Below are 17,069 nucleotides of genomic sequence, written 5' to 3'. Positions count from 1 at the left end.
ACACCAACAATTACTTCATAAATTGTGAGAATTTTGTTTTCTTATATTCTTGTAGCTAAAATCTATGGGTTGGATATTTATATAGTTTCTAGCCATGAGAGTTATGTGGAATTTTATAATCAGAAACTATGTAAAATTGTCATTGTGATATGGGAAAAAATTCCTGATATTACATAAGTATTAGTCCTCAACCATGTAGACGCATTTTAAAATTGTGAGAGTCTCTTTAGGTTTAGAGCAGACAATATCTATATGGTTGGGAGCAAATGGTTATAAATGGTATCAAAGTTGATCTACGACCTCGGTGTGAGAGTTTGTTTGTTCTTGTGATGAGTGTTTATTTGTTTGGCTTAATAATTCCATAAGATATAATGAGAACGTTGTGTCTGTATGAAGGGGGATGGGGTGTTTGTGATATCACACATTAGATAAATGAGAAAACTCTTCACACTATATAAGTATGAGTCCCTTTTAACCATATAGATACGTTTTAAAGCTGTAAGAACCTCTTTGACTCCAGGGTGGACAATATCCACATGATTGAGAGCAGGTCGTTACCATCATACCTTGTCATACTTATAACTAATGTCAAATTCTCATAATTAGAAGTTTTGTAGATATGTAAAATCCTTGTAACTTGAAGTTATCCGAGAAATTATATTATACTTTTCTTATAATTAGAAGCTATAAAAATATAACCAAAGCTATGCATACTTTATAGGAGGAGAAATTATGTAGAAATTTTACACATAATATCTTGAACAAAGGGCTCCCTTAAAGCTACTTCATATGAACTGTCAGGTCCACTAAGGACACCTTAAAAGAGAGCATATATTATTTCATATTCATATCTCACAGATCCAGATTCTTCAACCTATCAGTTGCAGTAGATCCCATTCCCACTCGAGGGCTTGTAGTTGCGGATACTCTATATCTCTTAAGATAGAGTTGATGCCACAGATGTAGAACTGATACACTAAGAAAATTACCCAATTAAAAAACCACCCCATCAGCTAAAACAACCTAAAGTCATATGAAAGGTATTATTCAACATTTTGTCATAGAAGTTACACAAAACCTACTAACATTACTTGATTATTTTTATTATGAGTTTATGAGTATTTGTGTAAAGGTATATCATAAATATTACATATTATTCTTTTTTTTTTTATTGCATTTATCTCATTAATAAAATAAAGTTATAGAAGAAAAATATATTCATAGCTCAAAGTTATGTGAAAACCATTTTATTGTCACAATCTAAAAATAATTTTATTTATTCTCATAGCATGGATTAGCTTTAGAAAACTATTAAGTTCTTGTATATATTCCTTAATTTACAATCAAAATACAATGTTCATATGATGGATTATATAGAAATTTTATTGGTAGAAGCATTAAGTTATATCAATCATACCTATCATAAACCCTTAATATTGAAATCCATGTCAATGGCATGAAATATAACTAAAAGTGAAACGATAGGAGAAAGTTTTATAGCTTCCTTAGAATTATGAGGGTGATTGATATGAATGTGATAGGTGATGTACTCATTGTATACCCAAAATAAAAAAAAAAAAAAAAATCATGAGATATTAAGCCTTATTTATAACATGAAATTTCCAATAAATAACTCAATTATATAGTAGTCTAGGAAGGACTTGATACAAGTCTTTTTAATTGTAGCTACGACTTGTTAATATTGATCCATAAACATTGTTATATATATATATATATATGTTTGAAGTAAACAATTTAAAATTTCATATGTATGAAATTCTTGAAGAATTTGAAATACTTGAAGCAAATAATTTAAGACCTTATAGCATGAATACAATTGAACTATAACAATCCTTGTATGGATTAAAGCAATTTAGACGCATATGGTAGAACTCCCTCAATGAATATCTACTAAGGGAAGAATATATGAATACTACTATTTGTCAATGCAATCGAATTTACAATTGTATGGTTTGTGGATAATTTGAATCTTGTTGAAACTTTTGGAGAACCCACAAAGACAACTGACAATGTGAAAAAAGGAATTTGAAATCAATGATCTTGAAAAGACAATTTTGTTTCAACCTGCATATTGAACACTTCCCAAATGGAGTTTAGTCCGTCACCCAACGTATATAAAGAAAATCTTAAAGCACTTTTATATAGATAAAACATATCTATTAATTGAAGTCATCTCTTTTGAAGAAGGCCCTTGTCACCAATAATCACCACAGGAGCATTCCCCATTGCTGAAGTGGTGGAATCGATTAGCATCTCTCACTATAATTTCTCTCTTAACTATCTTCGATATGTATTTGGTCACAGTGTGGCAGTCTCCACATACACGAAGATTCTTAGTGATTCTAATCAAGCTTCCAGCTGGTGTAGTTAAAAGTCCGAAGGCAATTGCCAGTCTTTCGCTGTGCCCCCACAGCATTCTCACTTTCATTTCCTCATCCACATCACGGAGCACACAACTGGTATCAGGCACATACCCAGAAGTCTCCACTGCTGATCTTAAACTCTCCAAGAAGTGGTAAATTTCTTCCCAATTTGGATGTGAATTGTCTCCAGCGAAAAAGGTATGGACCCGGTTTCCTGTTTCAACCAGGCTATACCCTGGTGTTTTCTTTAGCCCACGATTCCTCATTAGGCCTCGGATGTAGTCCACCTTATCCCATCTCCTTGCTTCAGCATATATGTTTGATAACATGACGTAAATTCCTGGATTCATGGCGTCTAAAGCAAGCAGCTCATCAGAAGTTTGTATCCCCAAATTGATGTTTTTGTGAGTTCGGCAGCCACTCAGCAATGCTTCGAGAACAGCAGTACCTGGTTGAAAAGGCATTTTTTCAATCAATGCCTGGGCTTCTTCAAAACGGCCTGCTCGGCTAAGAAGATCCACCAAGCAAGCATAGTGCTTCTCTGTAGGTCTAATGTTATGGTCTCTTTCCATGCTATTGAACAGACTGATACCTTGTTCAACTAGCCTCGAGTGACTACAAGCAGAAAGAAGAGAAAGAAAGGTAGTTTGATTTGGCTTGAGCCCCTCCTCAATCATTTTATGATAGACGCCAACAGCTTGATACCCATGACCATGCATACCATAACCTGTGATCATAGAATTCCATAAAACAACGTCTTTAGAGATGGATCCATGGCTGAATATCCTCTCAGCTAAGTTTATCCTTCCAGATCTAGCATACATATCTACCAGAGCTGTCATGTTGACTATATCAAAAGCAAAGCCCAACCGAAAGAAATGACCATGGATGCTTCTTCCTCTCTTCAGAGAGCCCAAGTGGGCACAAGAATGAACTAAACTAACGAGAGTAACAGAATTGGCAGCAATCCCCTCTTCTTGCATCTGAGCAAATAGTGTAAGAGCGTCCTCTGCATGCCCATTTTGTGCTAACCCGACCAGCATAGCAGTCCATGTAATGACATTCCTGTCTTTCATCCTGTTGAAGACAAAAGTCGCCTGCTTGAGGGAACCACACTTAGAATACAAATCAACTATTGCGGTGGACAAGATGAGGTTGGATTCAAAACTCCTAATAGCGCAACCATGGAGGATCTTTCCAGTTGCCAAGCCAGCCGTTTGAGAGCAGCCCTGAAGGAGGCTAACTATGGTTGTCAAGTCAAAACCTCCACTGCTTCTTACCAATCTATGAAATAGGTCAAATGATTCCCCCACCAGACCATTTCGAACACACCCTGAGATCATGGCATTCCATGAAACCAAATTTCTAGTAGGCATCTTATAAAATACCCAACGAGCACTTTCGATGTCTCCCATTTTGCTGTACATATCAACAAATGAAGTAAGCACCAAACTGTCATTGCCCATTCCTAATCCAAGCACACACCCATGAATACATTTCCCTAGTTTCAAATCCCCAATCCCTCCACAAGCTTGAATCAAGCTGGTCATTGTTATAGGACTTGGCTTAATTCCAGAACCATGCATCTCAAAGAACAGCTGAAAAGCCACATCAAAACAACCTGCCTGCACATAACCACCGATGATTGAATTCCAACAAACAACATCTTTATTGGGCATTCCATCAAATACCCTTTGTGCTTCACCAATTTTACCAAACTTCACCAAAAAACTAATCATTGAACTCCCCACGAACCGGTTCTTTTCCATCCCTTTTTGTGCTGCACTACTAATAATCTCCATACCCATTTCATAATCCAATGAGCTCGCACACGCCTTGAGTGCAAATGTACACGAGCAACTATCAACTTCTAAATTGCGAGATCTCATCAGCCCAAACAACTCAAGGGTCTCCCTGTACCGCCCACTCTGCAAATACCCACAGAGCATAGCATTGCATAGCAAACCTTTTGGTTGAAAAAATTGATCAAACACGTATCGTGCAGCTTCCAAACTACGCAAATCAGAGTATGCCTTAACAAGTTTTGTAGCCACAAATTGATCAGTGGACAAAGAATTGGTGATGATTTGGGCGTGAGTTGACTTGACCCAAATAAGATTTTTCGATGATTCTCGCAATAGTGATAGAAATTTGTGGATAATGATTGGCAGTTGGTTGAATTGGCCATCTTTGAGAGGATTGCAGGTCGAAAAGGGTTTGTTGGCTATAAAATGAAATGGAGAAGGCATGAAAACATGAGATCAGATTGAAGGCAAATTCGATTTTAAGCAGTTTCTTGTGCCGAATGTTTGGTTTCCATAGCTTAAAAACTCACCCCCAACTAAGCCCAAGTAGTTGAATTCTACTCAATCGAGTTGTATTTTGCCTTGAGATTAAAAAAGTTCATTTATTTTCTTTTCTACATATTCTCTGCGACCAAACAGAGCTCAACATTGAATCACCCACATGAACTCTCCAAGAACCCACCTCATTTAGATCCAACAAAGACTGCACATACGACAGCCAACTTTCGTTTGGTTGGTGAGAACACAAAGGAAAAGAGACCTCGATCCCCACATTTATCCGTTTTTCCAAAAGCAGAAGCACACCCTGACAGAGCAATCGTTGGCAACAATCTTGGCAACATTCATAAGATTGATAACTCTGAGGATGGAAGATACCACACACGATTACACACGATCATAGGAGATTTTGCTTAAGTCGCCACGAATGATCTTTCCTCCATTTCTTATTGTGCATTACTTCCAATTTATTTTCTTCATACAGTGGAACCATGTATACCGTTTTAGCCTAAATCTGATTATTCTCCCAAAAATTCCTTTTAAAGCTCTTTTATGTCTTCTTTCCAATGCAACAGACGGATTATCATTTGAAGTTCCCCCACAATTGTCAAGGAAAAAAATAGCCTCACGAGAATTCTGAACTCGAGATGTTAGAAGATGCATAATCAATGGGTGCCAAAGTTGCTACAATTGCTTTAGCGGGAGCTGAAGTTGGTTTTGGAAACGTATTTAGTTCTTTGATCCATCATTGGCTAAACACTCGGTTGGTTATACCATTTTAGGCTTTGCTCTAACTAAAGCTATTGCATCGACTATATTAAATGAGTGTGGATTTTGGGGTTGAGGGAAAGCTGGAAGAACAGTTTATCAACTGGTATAAAAAATGCCTCCCATAATGGCCTTTTTCATACATATTACCTACCGAATCAGGAGTTAAAAATTGGCTGCAATTGCCAGTTATGAAGTCCACATCCTGTCTTGGACCATGGTAGCTCTTCTCATTCTTGCAACCACCACACCCAGCAGCCAAACCCCCGGCTTCAGCCTCAAGCTCATCCCCACATACTCACCTGAGCTATCGAAAAATCTCACTCTAGAAGAAAGGCACCAGAGAATTGCTAAACTGTCTGTAAAGCACGCACATGGACTCGGATCAATCTCTTCCGTAGCAGCTATCAACTCCAGTAACAAGGTTAAGTCCTACCAAGATTGCCCTTCAGGTGACTTCTATGTAGTCATTGTAGTGAACTTGGCCATTGGCACACCCCATTTCCGGCCTATTTGGTTTTGGACGGGCGGTGGATATATATCGAGACAGGAAGGAGCAATGGAACAGTATCTTCAACGGAAGTATGGTTGGGTTCCTCTGAGGGGAGTATCAAGTACCAACTCTATATGAAATTTGCTATGGCGTGCATGCTGGGAGATAATGGTTCTGATAAGGAGCTGATCATTTGCTGGATTTTCGGACCCTTTTTTCAAGTATTTGGCAATTCTTTCTGCATGGTTATGAGCTCCATGGATGAATCAGGGCCAAACCTCTAGGGTCATTTCAGCAGGCAAATCATAGGTTCCTGTTCGATCTTGGAGAATCCTCAGTGTCATTTGTCCCACAGAGATGCGAGTAGAATTGAAAAGATCATGTAATTCTGTGTCACTTGAGGAGATCAATGTCCAAATAAGAAAAGCTTACTCTTCTATAATTCTTCATTGATCATCATCATCTCTGACCATGAGTGAAGAGCCTTACAAATTTCAAGCAACATTAGTACTACTGATGGAAAACATGGTCCTGATGGCAAATGTAATAACAGAAGCTATATGGTGTTGCATTTGCATCGTATCATGGGGCACAAGCCTGCAAGTTGCCATTCCCCTTAAAAACATGAACAAAAATAAAACTAATAATAAACACCTTTATAAATTTAACACATTTTACAAAAATGTACTTTCTTACAGTAGGGCATAACAGGTTTGAGCCTCTTTATCTAAAGTAGAAACTCAATTCAATCTGAGTTAGGCGGAAGCGGTCTAACTCAGATTTTCAAACATATATTGATGAACCATTCATTTTATTATATATAGAATATGGAATTATTTTAAGTGCCGTCGGCTCCTGAGCCACAGCCATAGTAGCCATAGTCCCTCAGCATGGATACTACCAAAAGCTTAAAAAGAAACAAAGATGCATTTAGTATTTCATAGGCTGCTTGTGGATCATATTTGAAGCTTACCAAGATCTGAGCTAGCTGGCATGTCTTCTTATTCTGCATTTTTGTTCTCCCTGTAGGGTGGCAGTCCCTCCTGGCTGGAACTTGGAATTTTTCTTGGAGGTGGAGCAGAGCAAACTGGTACTACTGTTCTGATTTGAACTGCAGGTGCCATGGCTCTAGGAGGCACTCTTCCAAAGTCCATTCTTTCAGGCCTGGGTCTGAATGAATATGGAGGAATCCCAGTTCTCATTCTTGGTGGGGCAGGCATCTGATTAGCCAAATTCTGTGGTCTAAGCCCTACTGAAGAAACAGGGTCCACAGTTCTGGTCATCACAGGAGCTGCCACAGTTGAAGGTGGTCTAGAACTTCTGTAGGAACTCAATCCTGGAGGATGATAGGGTCTGGGGTTAGATTGAGATGAGTCAAAACCATGTGGCCTTTGCAACTGGAACTCAATGGGCCCTAATCTGGAATCCACACTCCTACGTGAGGTCCAATCAAATTGTCCAGGTTGGTTCCTTTCGAGTTGAACAGAGGTTGCAATCTTTCCTCCCAGCTCTTCAGTATTCTGTTTGTTATCCTCCTGAATTGGTTCCTGGTTTATTGCTTCAGTATTATTGTCACCAAGAGCAGGAGAAACTGAAACCTCAGATGGAGAAAACTCGGATCGTTCTTCAGTTTTCTCCTCTATCTCTTGAATAGTCACCATGGACCTGCCCCTCATTGGTTCAGGAACCAAATGGTTTGAGAGATAGAATGATGATCCAGAAGCAGCAATTGAAAATCTGGGTCCCATTGTAATGGGTCGTTGCACCTCCGTTGGAAAGTATAGACAGTGATCTGGCCGGAACATAGACTGCATAAATGGAAAAAAGTGAGGACTGGGTTGAGGAGCCAGTGGGACGGGAAGTGCCAACAGACGGTTCTGCAGCTGTGCTAACTGTTCTTGCTGCCACATTTGGTACATGGCCATTTCAGGGAAGAAACTAGGATCGACCATACTTTGGTACTGCATTGAACATGAGATTGGTGTTTGTGGAGTTGAGTCCCTGCAGATGGAACCAGACCTCTGCTGTCCATGTTGCCGATCATTTTGCTTGTTGTTCGACTTACTTGGTCTTAAACTTGCAAGAACGCGAGCAATAATGACCTGCTCCTGTTCTTCATTGCATTCAGACTCTACTGAAGGAGAGGAAGGTGAGCCCCGTTGAGACACTAATTGAAAAATGTAAATAACTCAGAACTGGAAGAAAGAATATAGGTATAAAAGGCCCACAATGCAAAAGAAATAAATCTAGGAGAAGAAAATCTAGAATAGTGAAAATATTTCAAATAAGAAACAGTGAAACAATTAACTATAAATAATATACATCATGTTGGTAGTTTTAGAGTTAAATTTGATAACAGTAGTTGATAAAAGGACATATAAAAAATATAGCACATAGGGAGAACATACGATAGTCTACTAGAAAGAAAATTAGGAATTCAAATTAGCAGGCTCACCAGTTAGACAGTCTACAGAGGCATAGGAACAGGACAGTCCAGTGACTTGAATGACTTTCTGCTGTGTGTGTGTGCATGTTTAGTATCATGTTTACAGACAAGGGGTAGGGGTGCCTCCTCATCAAACAGGGGTTGATATGCTATCCATTGGGGTGGTCCTCTGTGACTCAATCAAGTGAAGAGAGAGAGAATAGGGTAGGTTGCTCTGAAGGTAGGATAACAAAAGAAAGGCTACTTATGGATTTACATTAACATGAATGGGAATTTGGAGAACCAAGAAAATTGGTTCCTCATTGGTTTGTGCAGAATCAATATTCAAGTTTCAAGACTCTAAGTAGTTGATCTGAATCGAGTTCACACCTTAAATTTTATGGGATTGTGTATGAAAGCCTCAGAGGGACATCCCTGATTGCTAAGGTGAAGCTATCTGGTCGGACATCATGGGAAACAAACAATGGAAATTATTAGGATGCACTAGCACAACAGAAAACATGATCTTGGAGAGAAGTGGAATGGAATATGGAATTCAGGTAGCCAAATCCAAATAGCTAGGTTAAGGTTCAGTTAAGCTCGCATTCTAGATATAGTTCATGATTACTAATTGCAAAGAAATGAAATACTTACAAATTTCTAACATAATAATGTTGACCTCAATCATCCAACACACCATGACATACTGAGAAGAAAATCCACCATTTACCTTGTTAAAGATTATTTGAGTGTATATTAGGTTTATTATAATGGTGCAATATATATATATATATATATTTGCTACTACAGTTTATTATTTTCTAATTAATAGCAAAAATGAAAGAAGGGAGAAAACACATTCTCTTCTCCTATTCCTTGTTCTTTAACTGATCTAATAATAGTCAACATCAAACTCAAAGCTGCAAGAGTGCCCTGATCATATAAAGACACATTGACTATGGAGAAAATGCATGCATTGTTTCACCCAGACCAAGCAATGCCTACTTCATTATATAAAACCAGAACACTCTGAAGAAAAGTTATAGAGAAAGTGATGATGCATACATTTTCTCAAGGCAGACCAAGCAGTCATGGCTGCATTCTTCTGAGCTTGTTTCTTGGTTTTAGCTGCTTCCCCCGTAAAGCTCATTCCTGCTATCTCAACCGTGCATGAGAAGACAGGAACATGGCCTGGTCCAGATCGAATAGTGGTATAAACTGGAAGGTTCAACCCAGCTCTGTGGGCAGTCTCTTGAAGCAAATTCTTGTAGACTCCAGTTTCATCCTATGCAGCAGAAAAATACAAAACATTTGATTTGCTAAGTAAAATCCATTTTCCAATTTCATCTGGTGCATCATATTGAAGAATAACACATCATGAAAGGGCTCATCTTAAAGAGGATAATTTATGTCCATTGTAACCAGGGAGGTGAAAAAAGATTGTTATCTTCGCTATGCTTTCTCTTTTTCTTTCTCCAGTGTCTTATTGTAAGAAAAATTAAGTTGAGATTCCTTTCTGGTTTCAACCAAATACAAGCTGTGGAAAATTAAGTTGAGAATCCTTTTTAGTATCAAACAAACACAAGTTGCCAAAGATCAAGTTGAGAATCTTTTCTGGTTCAACCACGTACAAGCTGGGTCCAGAAATCATAAATGAAGGCTCACCATGGTTTATGGTTCAAATGACCAAAGATGGTGGGTTTGCTAGCAGGAATATTGGGCCTTAGTTCTTGATATGGTCCTCAGATGGAGATTTTAACGCCATCACATACTAGAAGGAGAATTGAGGAAGCAAATACAAGGAACATTTACATCTAAAATGAGAAATTCAAGAAACATCTCTTTACATTCCTAATAGCAACCATTCCCAGTCATAGGTAGGATTATTTCCTCTCTCTTTTTTTTTTTGATCAGAAACGAAGAGAATGTATTAATAGAAGAAAAGATACGAGAGAAGGATGAAAACATTTCCTCTTTTTCCAACAAGGGTAAATAGAAATCCCTACCCATGGCCATCAACCCATCGGCTTTTGTGCCTAAATGGGGCCATAATCAATCATATTTTGAAAATATGTAGCTCAAACACATTCCTTCAAGCCTGAGTTTGAGAAGTGGATGTCAAAATATGGAGTCATAAAAGGGAAAGTTTAAGCTCAGGAGAAATCTACATCTTCTAAAGGTTATGACCAAATACTGGAAAAGAAAGTTTTGGGGAACTTAAAGATCCAAGAAATTTAATTCCTATTTTTTGTTTCTTTAGCAATTTCCACGTGGCTGACATAAATTTAACTTAGCGTAAAACCCTACTATTTGAAGGCATTCCTCCATGGTTTAGCCTCATCAACCAACAAAGATTACCTATCATAGCCATTCTTGTAACATGAATTTCATAAAATTCTTGCAGTAAACATCATTGGAAGTCTGAGCTTTCTCAACCCTTTTACTGATCCACTCTATATTTTTGTTTAACAATCAATTTATTGAGTCGAAGTGAAAAGTAGACAAAAGTATGAGATATTCTTCCTGAATATACAATCTAACCAACAAAGGAAGTGAAGGGAAAAAAATCTGAGAACTCAACTCCACTAAAAAGGAATAGATTAAGCAATTAGAAATACCATCCCCTTCAAAGGATAGTAACTGCAAGGCCACCAATTTAGCCAGGAGATCCGTTATATAGTTTGCTGAACAAGGGACACAACAGAAAGAAAACCCAATTCTCATACTGAACAAGGGACACAACAGAAAGAAAACCCAATTCTCATATCAATATCGTTTACGGGGTGTAACTACATTTTCAAACTCCCAAATCCTTTCTTTCTCCTTTGATACCCAAGAGATGATAGTAGCAGAATCACCCTCCACCAGAAATTTAACATTCATAAAGGTTTTGCCTATAGGAAGCCTTCCAAAAGGGAAAAAGCCTCATCCAATGGATAAAAGAAGACTCTCAGCTTGTTATCACTGTGATATCTAAATACAACCCTTATCCCCAGTTGTCCTGTATTTACATAGAGCAACCATCAAATTTCAACTGGAGGATGCCCACAGGAGATCCCCACTAAGCTTGAACCTCCAAAAGCTTCTCTTGGTGTTGCAGCCAAGGCTTCAATGTAGCAAGATCAAAACTCATTGGTTGACCTAAGAAAGCATCCAAAGCATATGCAAAGAGGAAGAAAGAAAGTGAACTAGCACATGGCTTCCAAAATCCTCAAACTATTTTTCAAAATTTTGGCATTCCTCTAAAGCCAGATCACCCAAATGATAGTGAGCTAGACCACTTGCTGCACCACTTGCCATAAAACTCTGCCCATGGATTAACCACAAAGCTCCAAAACACTATGATCATGCCAACCACACTCCTAGGTGTAATCCAATCAATCCTAACAAATCTAAAAACCCTGTGCCAAAGCCTAAACACTTAACAGTAAAGAGGGAGATGATCACCCACTTTGCCCCAACTCAAACACATAACATGTTAATCAGGGTTGAGGGCCTTACTTGGTCCCTTAAACTACATCATGCCAATGGTGTTAACCTTTTTACTTGTCATCGACTAACGAAGACTTTGACTATAGGTCTTTGGCTAACTGAGTAAGACTGGCTGGGTTAGAGCATGTTGGATTCCGAAGGAACAATAGAACGACCAACTTGAGAAGGAACCCAAGGAAATAAAAAACTATAACCTCTCCTCAGGAGAAAGAAGACAATATATACACATGTAGTAAAGATGAAAAAAGCACAAAGAACCCAATGATATCATGATTGGGTAAATTAAACAGAAGTTAAAATTCAAAGACAATGAAGGGGAGAACTGTTCAAGGGTAGAACCAATGGTGGACTTCATAGGCCTTGAAATTAAATAAAGGTGGGGCAATTGAGATTGAAGAGATTTGTTCCCCCAACAAATCTTCCCAGAAAAGGTTTTCTTGATCCATCACCAACTGGATAAAAAATGCGAAGAGAAAATATGGGTAATAGCTTTCCAAGTACAATGGTGCAACCACCTAATTATGGTTAGCATCTCAGCTGTTCGAATTCAAACCATAATGATCATAATAGATCTGTGTCACAGAGCATCACTTTCCTAGGAAATCTCAATAGCCACTTCCCAAGACAATTTTAGTTTTTTACTTCAATCTATCAGCTTTAGCATCTTTCACTTGGGCTGCAATTTGTGTCAGTACAACCTGAGAACTGACTGCCAACTCCACCTTCAGTCAGTTTGGTTTCATTTTATATGCACATTTAGCTCAAGCTCGGTTCAGTTTCTGATTGACATGATATTTGGCAGGCACAAATGTCAAACGTCTAAAATTAACATCAACTTAATATAGGTTTTATATGTTTATAATGCAAAACCCATTTGAATTTCATATTTCAAGTCATTATACTATAATTAAAACTAAAAAGGAAAAATAACAATGAATTGGTGGTGAAACCTCCAGGTCAATAAAATCTCAACCCCACTTCTTGGATTCAGCACATATACATATTGGTTCAGGTTTGGGTTGACAGAATGAGAAGGATATCAGATCAGTTCAAACCACGGCAACTCAAGTTACAGACTACTTAATATTTATCAATTTGATTGCAATTCAATAACCACCTAACACCATGGAAAAACACCACCACCAACCATCATCTCGCAAATTTTTAGCCAACATTTCCATTTTTCTCTATTTTATCATTATCAATCATCACTATTTTTTTTTCCTTTAATCAGAAACAGCATACCAAATTCCCATTGTGGAGCATTCCTTGTAATAAATCGTAGACCATGCCTTGTATATAAATTTAGTTGTATCAAAGTTATATTTATCTAACAAGCCATTCTAAATTCTCCTAATTTTAGGACGTTCCTTTACCATTTCTTTACTTAGTCTCATCAATCAAAATGCCACCAATGATTGTCATCCTATAAGGAACCTCATCTTGAACCCAAACAGTTAATTCATCCACCATTTGTTTAACAACTCTTTCTAGAAGAATTATCCCCCAAATATAGAAGTGGAGAAATGTTATTCACAAAGGAAATCTTGACACAAAAGAGAATGAGATACCCTTCCCAACAAGCAACTAAATCCTACCCCTGAGTAGAACCCAACTAAAAGCAAAAAGCTCAAGTCCAAAAATAAACCTACTCCCTGAAAAGGTAGAATGACAGGTCCCTAGTCTGACAGAATCAAACTAAGACATATAGTCTCAAATTCCTTGGTCAGGGAAGCTCACAGAAACCTCAAATATTAAATTTGATTTTTCAACTCTTCTAGAGACGTTTTATCTGTCCTAAAAAATCATAATCCCCCGCTTAATCTAAATCATCCACATACTAGCAAGAAATGCACAATGCTAAAGAATGCTCTTACCACCCTCCTGGGTTTTGGATAAGCAATGACCAGCATGTTTGGAGTTGCTCTTGAATCGCTCATAAATTACCTCCAAAAATGAAAATGCATTGCCGCAAGCTATCAGAAAATGGTCAATGGAGGAACATGTAATTAATAGATTCCCCATTCTGTTGACAAAGAATGCAATTGTCAAGGTCAATAGCTCTTGGAGTTCTCCCAAATTGAAGCATATTGTTAATATCTACCTTTATGACACTATAACCATTTGGCCACTTTGTTTTCAGAGAACACACTTGTCAGGGGTGATTGCCCTTTGAATTCTACTCAATGGGACAATATTGTTAATATCCACTTTCATGTGACATTGCCCATGTGAAGACTTCAAGAGAAGACGAGAGGGTGGGGGGAGGGGAGGAGATTTGGTTGGAAGTGGTGCAATTTAGAGTTACAAGCTAATTTGTCTGGATAAAACAAGTCAAGATATCCTTCTTAGAGATGAAGAGAAAGAAAGATTTTAAAGAAAAAGAACCTGATATGGCTATAGAACATCTCTCACTGGGGAAGATAGGGATAACACCACGTTCTCAATGGATCCTAAAAAGGAAGCAATATCTTCTCAATCCATAGGTTAACAAGGTTTCCATGGAAGTTGAACTGCCATGATCAAGATTTGTTGGAGAAGGAAGAAGGCTTGAAGGCTTGAAGCCTCTGAAGTACAAAGAGTTGTTAGTTTCATTGCAAGATTACTAGGATTTAAATTCAAATATGGATCTGCTTTTGAGCCATTATCTGAGAGATATAAATACTTACTTTGCGTTCAAATTAGAAATCTGAACTCAATAATCAATCATTCAGTGTTTTAATGCGAGAAAACACACACATGTAGGGGATCAAATTCCACCTAGTATAACACAGTGATACTTTACAAATTACACCATTCATGACTTCATGTGGGAGGGGCTCATGCTTTGCAAAGTTCTTCTCTTTCATGAGGGTCATGCATGGTAAATATCTCATTGATTGGATGTAAAAAGCCATCAGATCCAAAATCTGCAATTTCTTTTTAAAGAAATATTAATGTGAGACTCTAATAGAGCATTCTGAGGATAGAATGGCCTCAAACTTGAATTAACTAGGCCTTTGGTATGCCTGATAGCATGAAATACACACATAATCCAACAATAGGCTAGAAAAAGATCTCTGAGACTAGCAAGAGAAGGAAAGTATTTCAGCTGAATGCTTACCAAAACTCTGGCAGCCAGAGCTTTAGAAGGGCCTCTGTTTGCAAGTGTGTTCAGAGCAACTTCAGCTGCAGCATGTTCTGCCTGTCTCAGAGTAGAGCAAAAGCTAGGGCTTTCAAATGTCTCTCCATTGAAGTTAACAGTTGCTTTAAATCTTGGGGCATGATCTGGTCCTTCCCGGATGCATGAATAAGATGGCAAATTGAAGCAACTTCTCTGAGCCAACTCTTGCAATTGGTTTTTATACATGCCTGTATACACGCCAGTGTACATATAAAACAAATGAAATTAGATTTTCCCACTTTTAAAAGAAGAAAAAACAACAACCACAAGTGTCCCCAAATCTCAGTGTGTTGACAAAAATCCTCCAACTGAACAACACTGTGTTGACAAAAATGCAACTTAAAATTCAATGTAAAATGGAAGGAGAACCCAATCCCAACTTACACCACTGTGTTCTCTGCTACAAATGTATAGCAGCCATACAGGAAGCATACCAGCTACACAAAAAGAAAAAGGGAAAACCGAGAAGAGGAGAAAAGGTAAAAAAAAATTGATGGGAAAACTACAATGACTTAGAAGGAAATCATGCATAAGTACTAAATTTATAAAAATTCTCTGCAAAAGGTGGTTCAAAGAGGGAAAAAAATCATATGAAATTGTCTTCTATCCCTTTAAAGAAATTCAGTAACCATCTATTTGGTTCCTGAGACAGCAGGGAAAAGAAGAAAAATGAATTTCTGAATCTTGCATAGTCATTGTTCCGAATTTCCATTAAAAAGAGGAAAATTTCAGTAAACCAAACCAAATGATTGTATGAGGCTCAGCATGATGAAGATTCTAATTTCTCGTCTCCATAATTTCAAGTCTTTCTTTTCATGCATTTTCTCAGCAAACAAACACAGTATCATAAAAAAGACATTGAAAATTAACATAAAATCAATTCATAAAGAAGAATTCAATAGACAGATTAATAATTCCTTTTCCTGTTTGGTTACCAAGGAAAACTAAGACGAACACAGAAGTTGAAATCTCATCTCAATGTTTCGGTTTCCAAAAGCTTAAAAATTCACCTTCCAACTTAACCAAATAGTTGAATTGCTCTCAATTCAGTGGAATCTTGCCTTGTCGGATCACAAATAGTGAAAAATCTAAGACTAAAAAAATTTACATTCTTTCCTTTTCCGCATTTTCTCAGGAACCAAACAGAGCTTCAGATAGAATCAATCCGCATGAACCCTCTAAACCCCACCTCATTTAGATCCAACAATGACTGAATATACCGTAAGCCGCCCACCGTTGGTCGCGGAGAAAATAAAGGAAAAGAGAAGAAAACTCGATCCTCACATTATCCATTTTTCCAAGTGAATAGCACACTCCAAACTAAGTCAAATAATTGCATTACGTCACTCCCAAAGCTTTACTTCCTTTTCTCAGCAACCAAACAGAGCACAACCCCAAACCCACTAAAAAAGAAAACCCTAACAAAATGAAAAAAGTAGCCCAATAACAAAAGTGACCAGCGTTTGAAACTCTGGAGAAAGAGACTGACCTCTGTGGTCCTTGAAATTGTGTGATTATTAGGGAGTGTCAGAAAAATTTTCTCAGGAAAAAGACGGAAAATGTTTTGCTGAGAAAATGAAGTTGAGTAACAAACTAAAAATTTTCACACCACTCCAAACTCTCTTTATTTGAGTGCCGACGTAATGTAACCACTTACATCTAATATTTACCATGTGTCCAAACTATAGACTTCCAAAAGAAAATGATTGTGTTTTTCAATCATTTTGGGTGTTTTTTTTTTTTTTTTTTTTTTTTTTTTTTTTTTTTATAATTTTTAAATATTAATATTAATATTAATATTAATATTATTTAAATGAATATATTATTTTATTTGTAAAGATGTTAATTATTAGGCACATAAAATAAATAATTATGGTTTAATTTGCAAAAGGTATTAAAAATATATAAATGGAAATTGTTATTTATTAATTATTAATCAATGATTATTAATTTGTTAAATAATAATGACAAGAGCCATGAAATATGATCTTATTGAAATAAATATCATAAAAGATCTTATAATAAATTTAGATAATAATCT

The 17,069-nt window shown here is 37.2% G+C and overlaps 2 protein-coding genes across 4 annotated transcripts; both read right to left on the bottom strand.

Moving 5' to 3' along the window:
* Positions 1-2,215: 2,215 nt before the first annotated feature.
* LOC117930543 (pentatricopeptide repeat-containing protein At4g33990-like) lies at positions 2,216-4,333 on the bottom strand. The gene has a single exon (XM_034851184.1). The coding sequence runs from the start codon at positions 4,331-4,333 to the stop codon at positions 2,216-2,218; it is 2,118 nt and encodes a 705-aa protein (XP_034707075.1).
* Positions 4,334-6,583: 2,250 nt separating this feature from the next.
* On the bottom strand, positions 6,584-16,631 carry LOC117930413 (double-stranded RNA-binding protein 2-like). Of its 3 annotated transcripts, none has more exons than XM_034851069.1 (4): positions 16,518-16,631; positions 14,969-15,216; positions 9,439-9,658; positions 6,584-8,115 (listed from the first exon to the last, which is right to left on the bottom strand). In XM_034851069.1, exons 2-4 carry the CDS (start codon positions 15,212-15,214, stop codon positions 6,950-6,952), a joined length of 1,632 nt encoding a protein of 543 aa, XP_034706960.1. In that variant the 5' UTR covers positions 15,215-15,216; positions 16,518-16,631; the 3' UTR covers positions 6,584-6,949. The 3 variants fall into 3 exon arrangements, with proteins under 3 accessions (XP_034706960.1, XP_034706959.1, XP_034706961.1); XM_034851068.1 differs by lacking the exon at positions 16,518-16,631 and adding an exon at positions 16,039-16,508; XM_034851070.1 differs by lacking the exon at positions 16,518-16,631 and adding an exon at positions 15,952-16,033.
* Between the last annotated feature and the right edge of the window lie 438 nt (positions 16,632-17,069).

This window comes from Vitis riparia, chromosome 14 (assembly GCF_004353265.1).
Source record: "Vitis riparia cultivar Riparia Gloire de Montpellier isolate 1030 chromosome 14, EGFV_Vit.rip_1.0, whole genome shotgun sequence".
NCBI classification, from domain to species: Eukaryota; Viridiplantae; Streptophyta; class Magnoliopsida; order Vitales; family Vitaceae; genus Vitis; species Vitis riparia.
The sequence above is the reverse complement of the archived record's forward strand: the minus strand, read 5'-3'. Positions and strand labels throughout refer to the sequence as shown.

What these genes read in the sequence shown, in the direction of transcription:
- LOC117930543 (XM_034851184.1), bottom strand. Translation starts at nt 4,333, where the DNA reads ATGCTCTGTGGGTATTTGCAGAGTGGGCGGTACAGGGAGACCCTTGAG.
- LOC117930413 (XM_034851069.1), bottom strand. Translation starts at nt 15,214, where the DNA reads ATGTATAAAAACCAATTGCAAGAGTTGGCTCAGAGAAGTTGCTTCAAT. An exon ending in CTCTGGCTGCCAGAGTTTTG is followed by an intron (nt 9,659 to 14,968) that starts GTAAGCATTCAG and finishes TCTGCTGCATAG; the next exon opens with GATGAAACTGGAGTCTACAA. An exon ending in TTGGTCTGCCTTGAGAAAAT is followed by an intron (nt 8,116 to 9,438) that starts GTATGCATCATC and finishes TTTTTCAATTAG; the next exon opens with TGTCTCAACGGGGCTCACCT.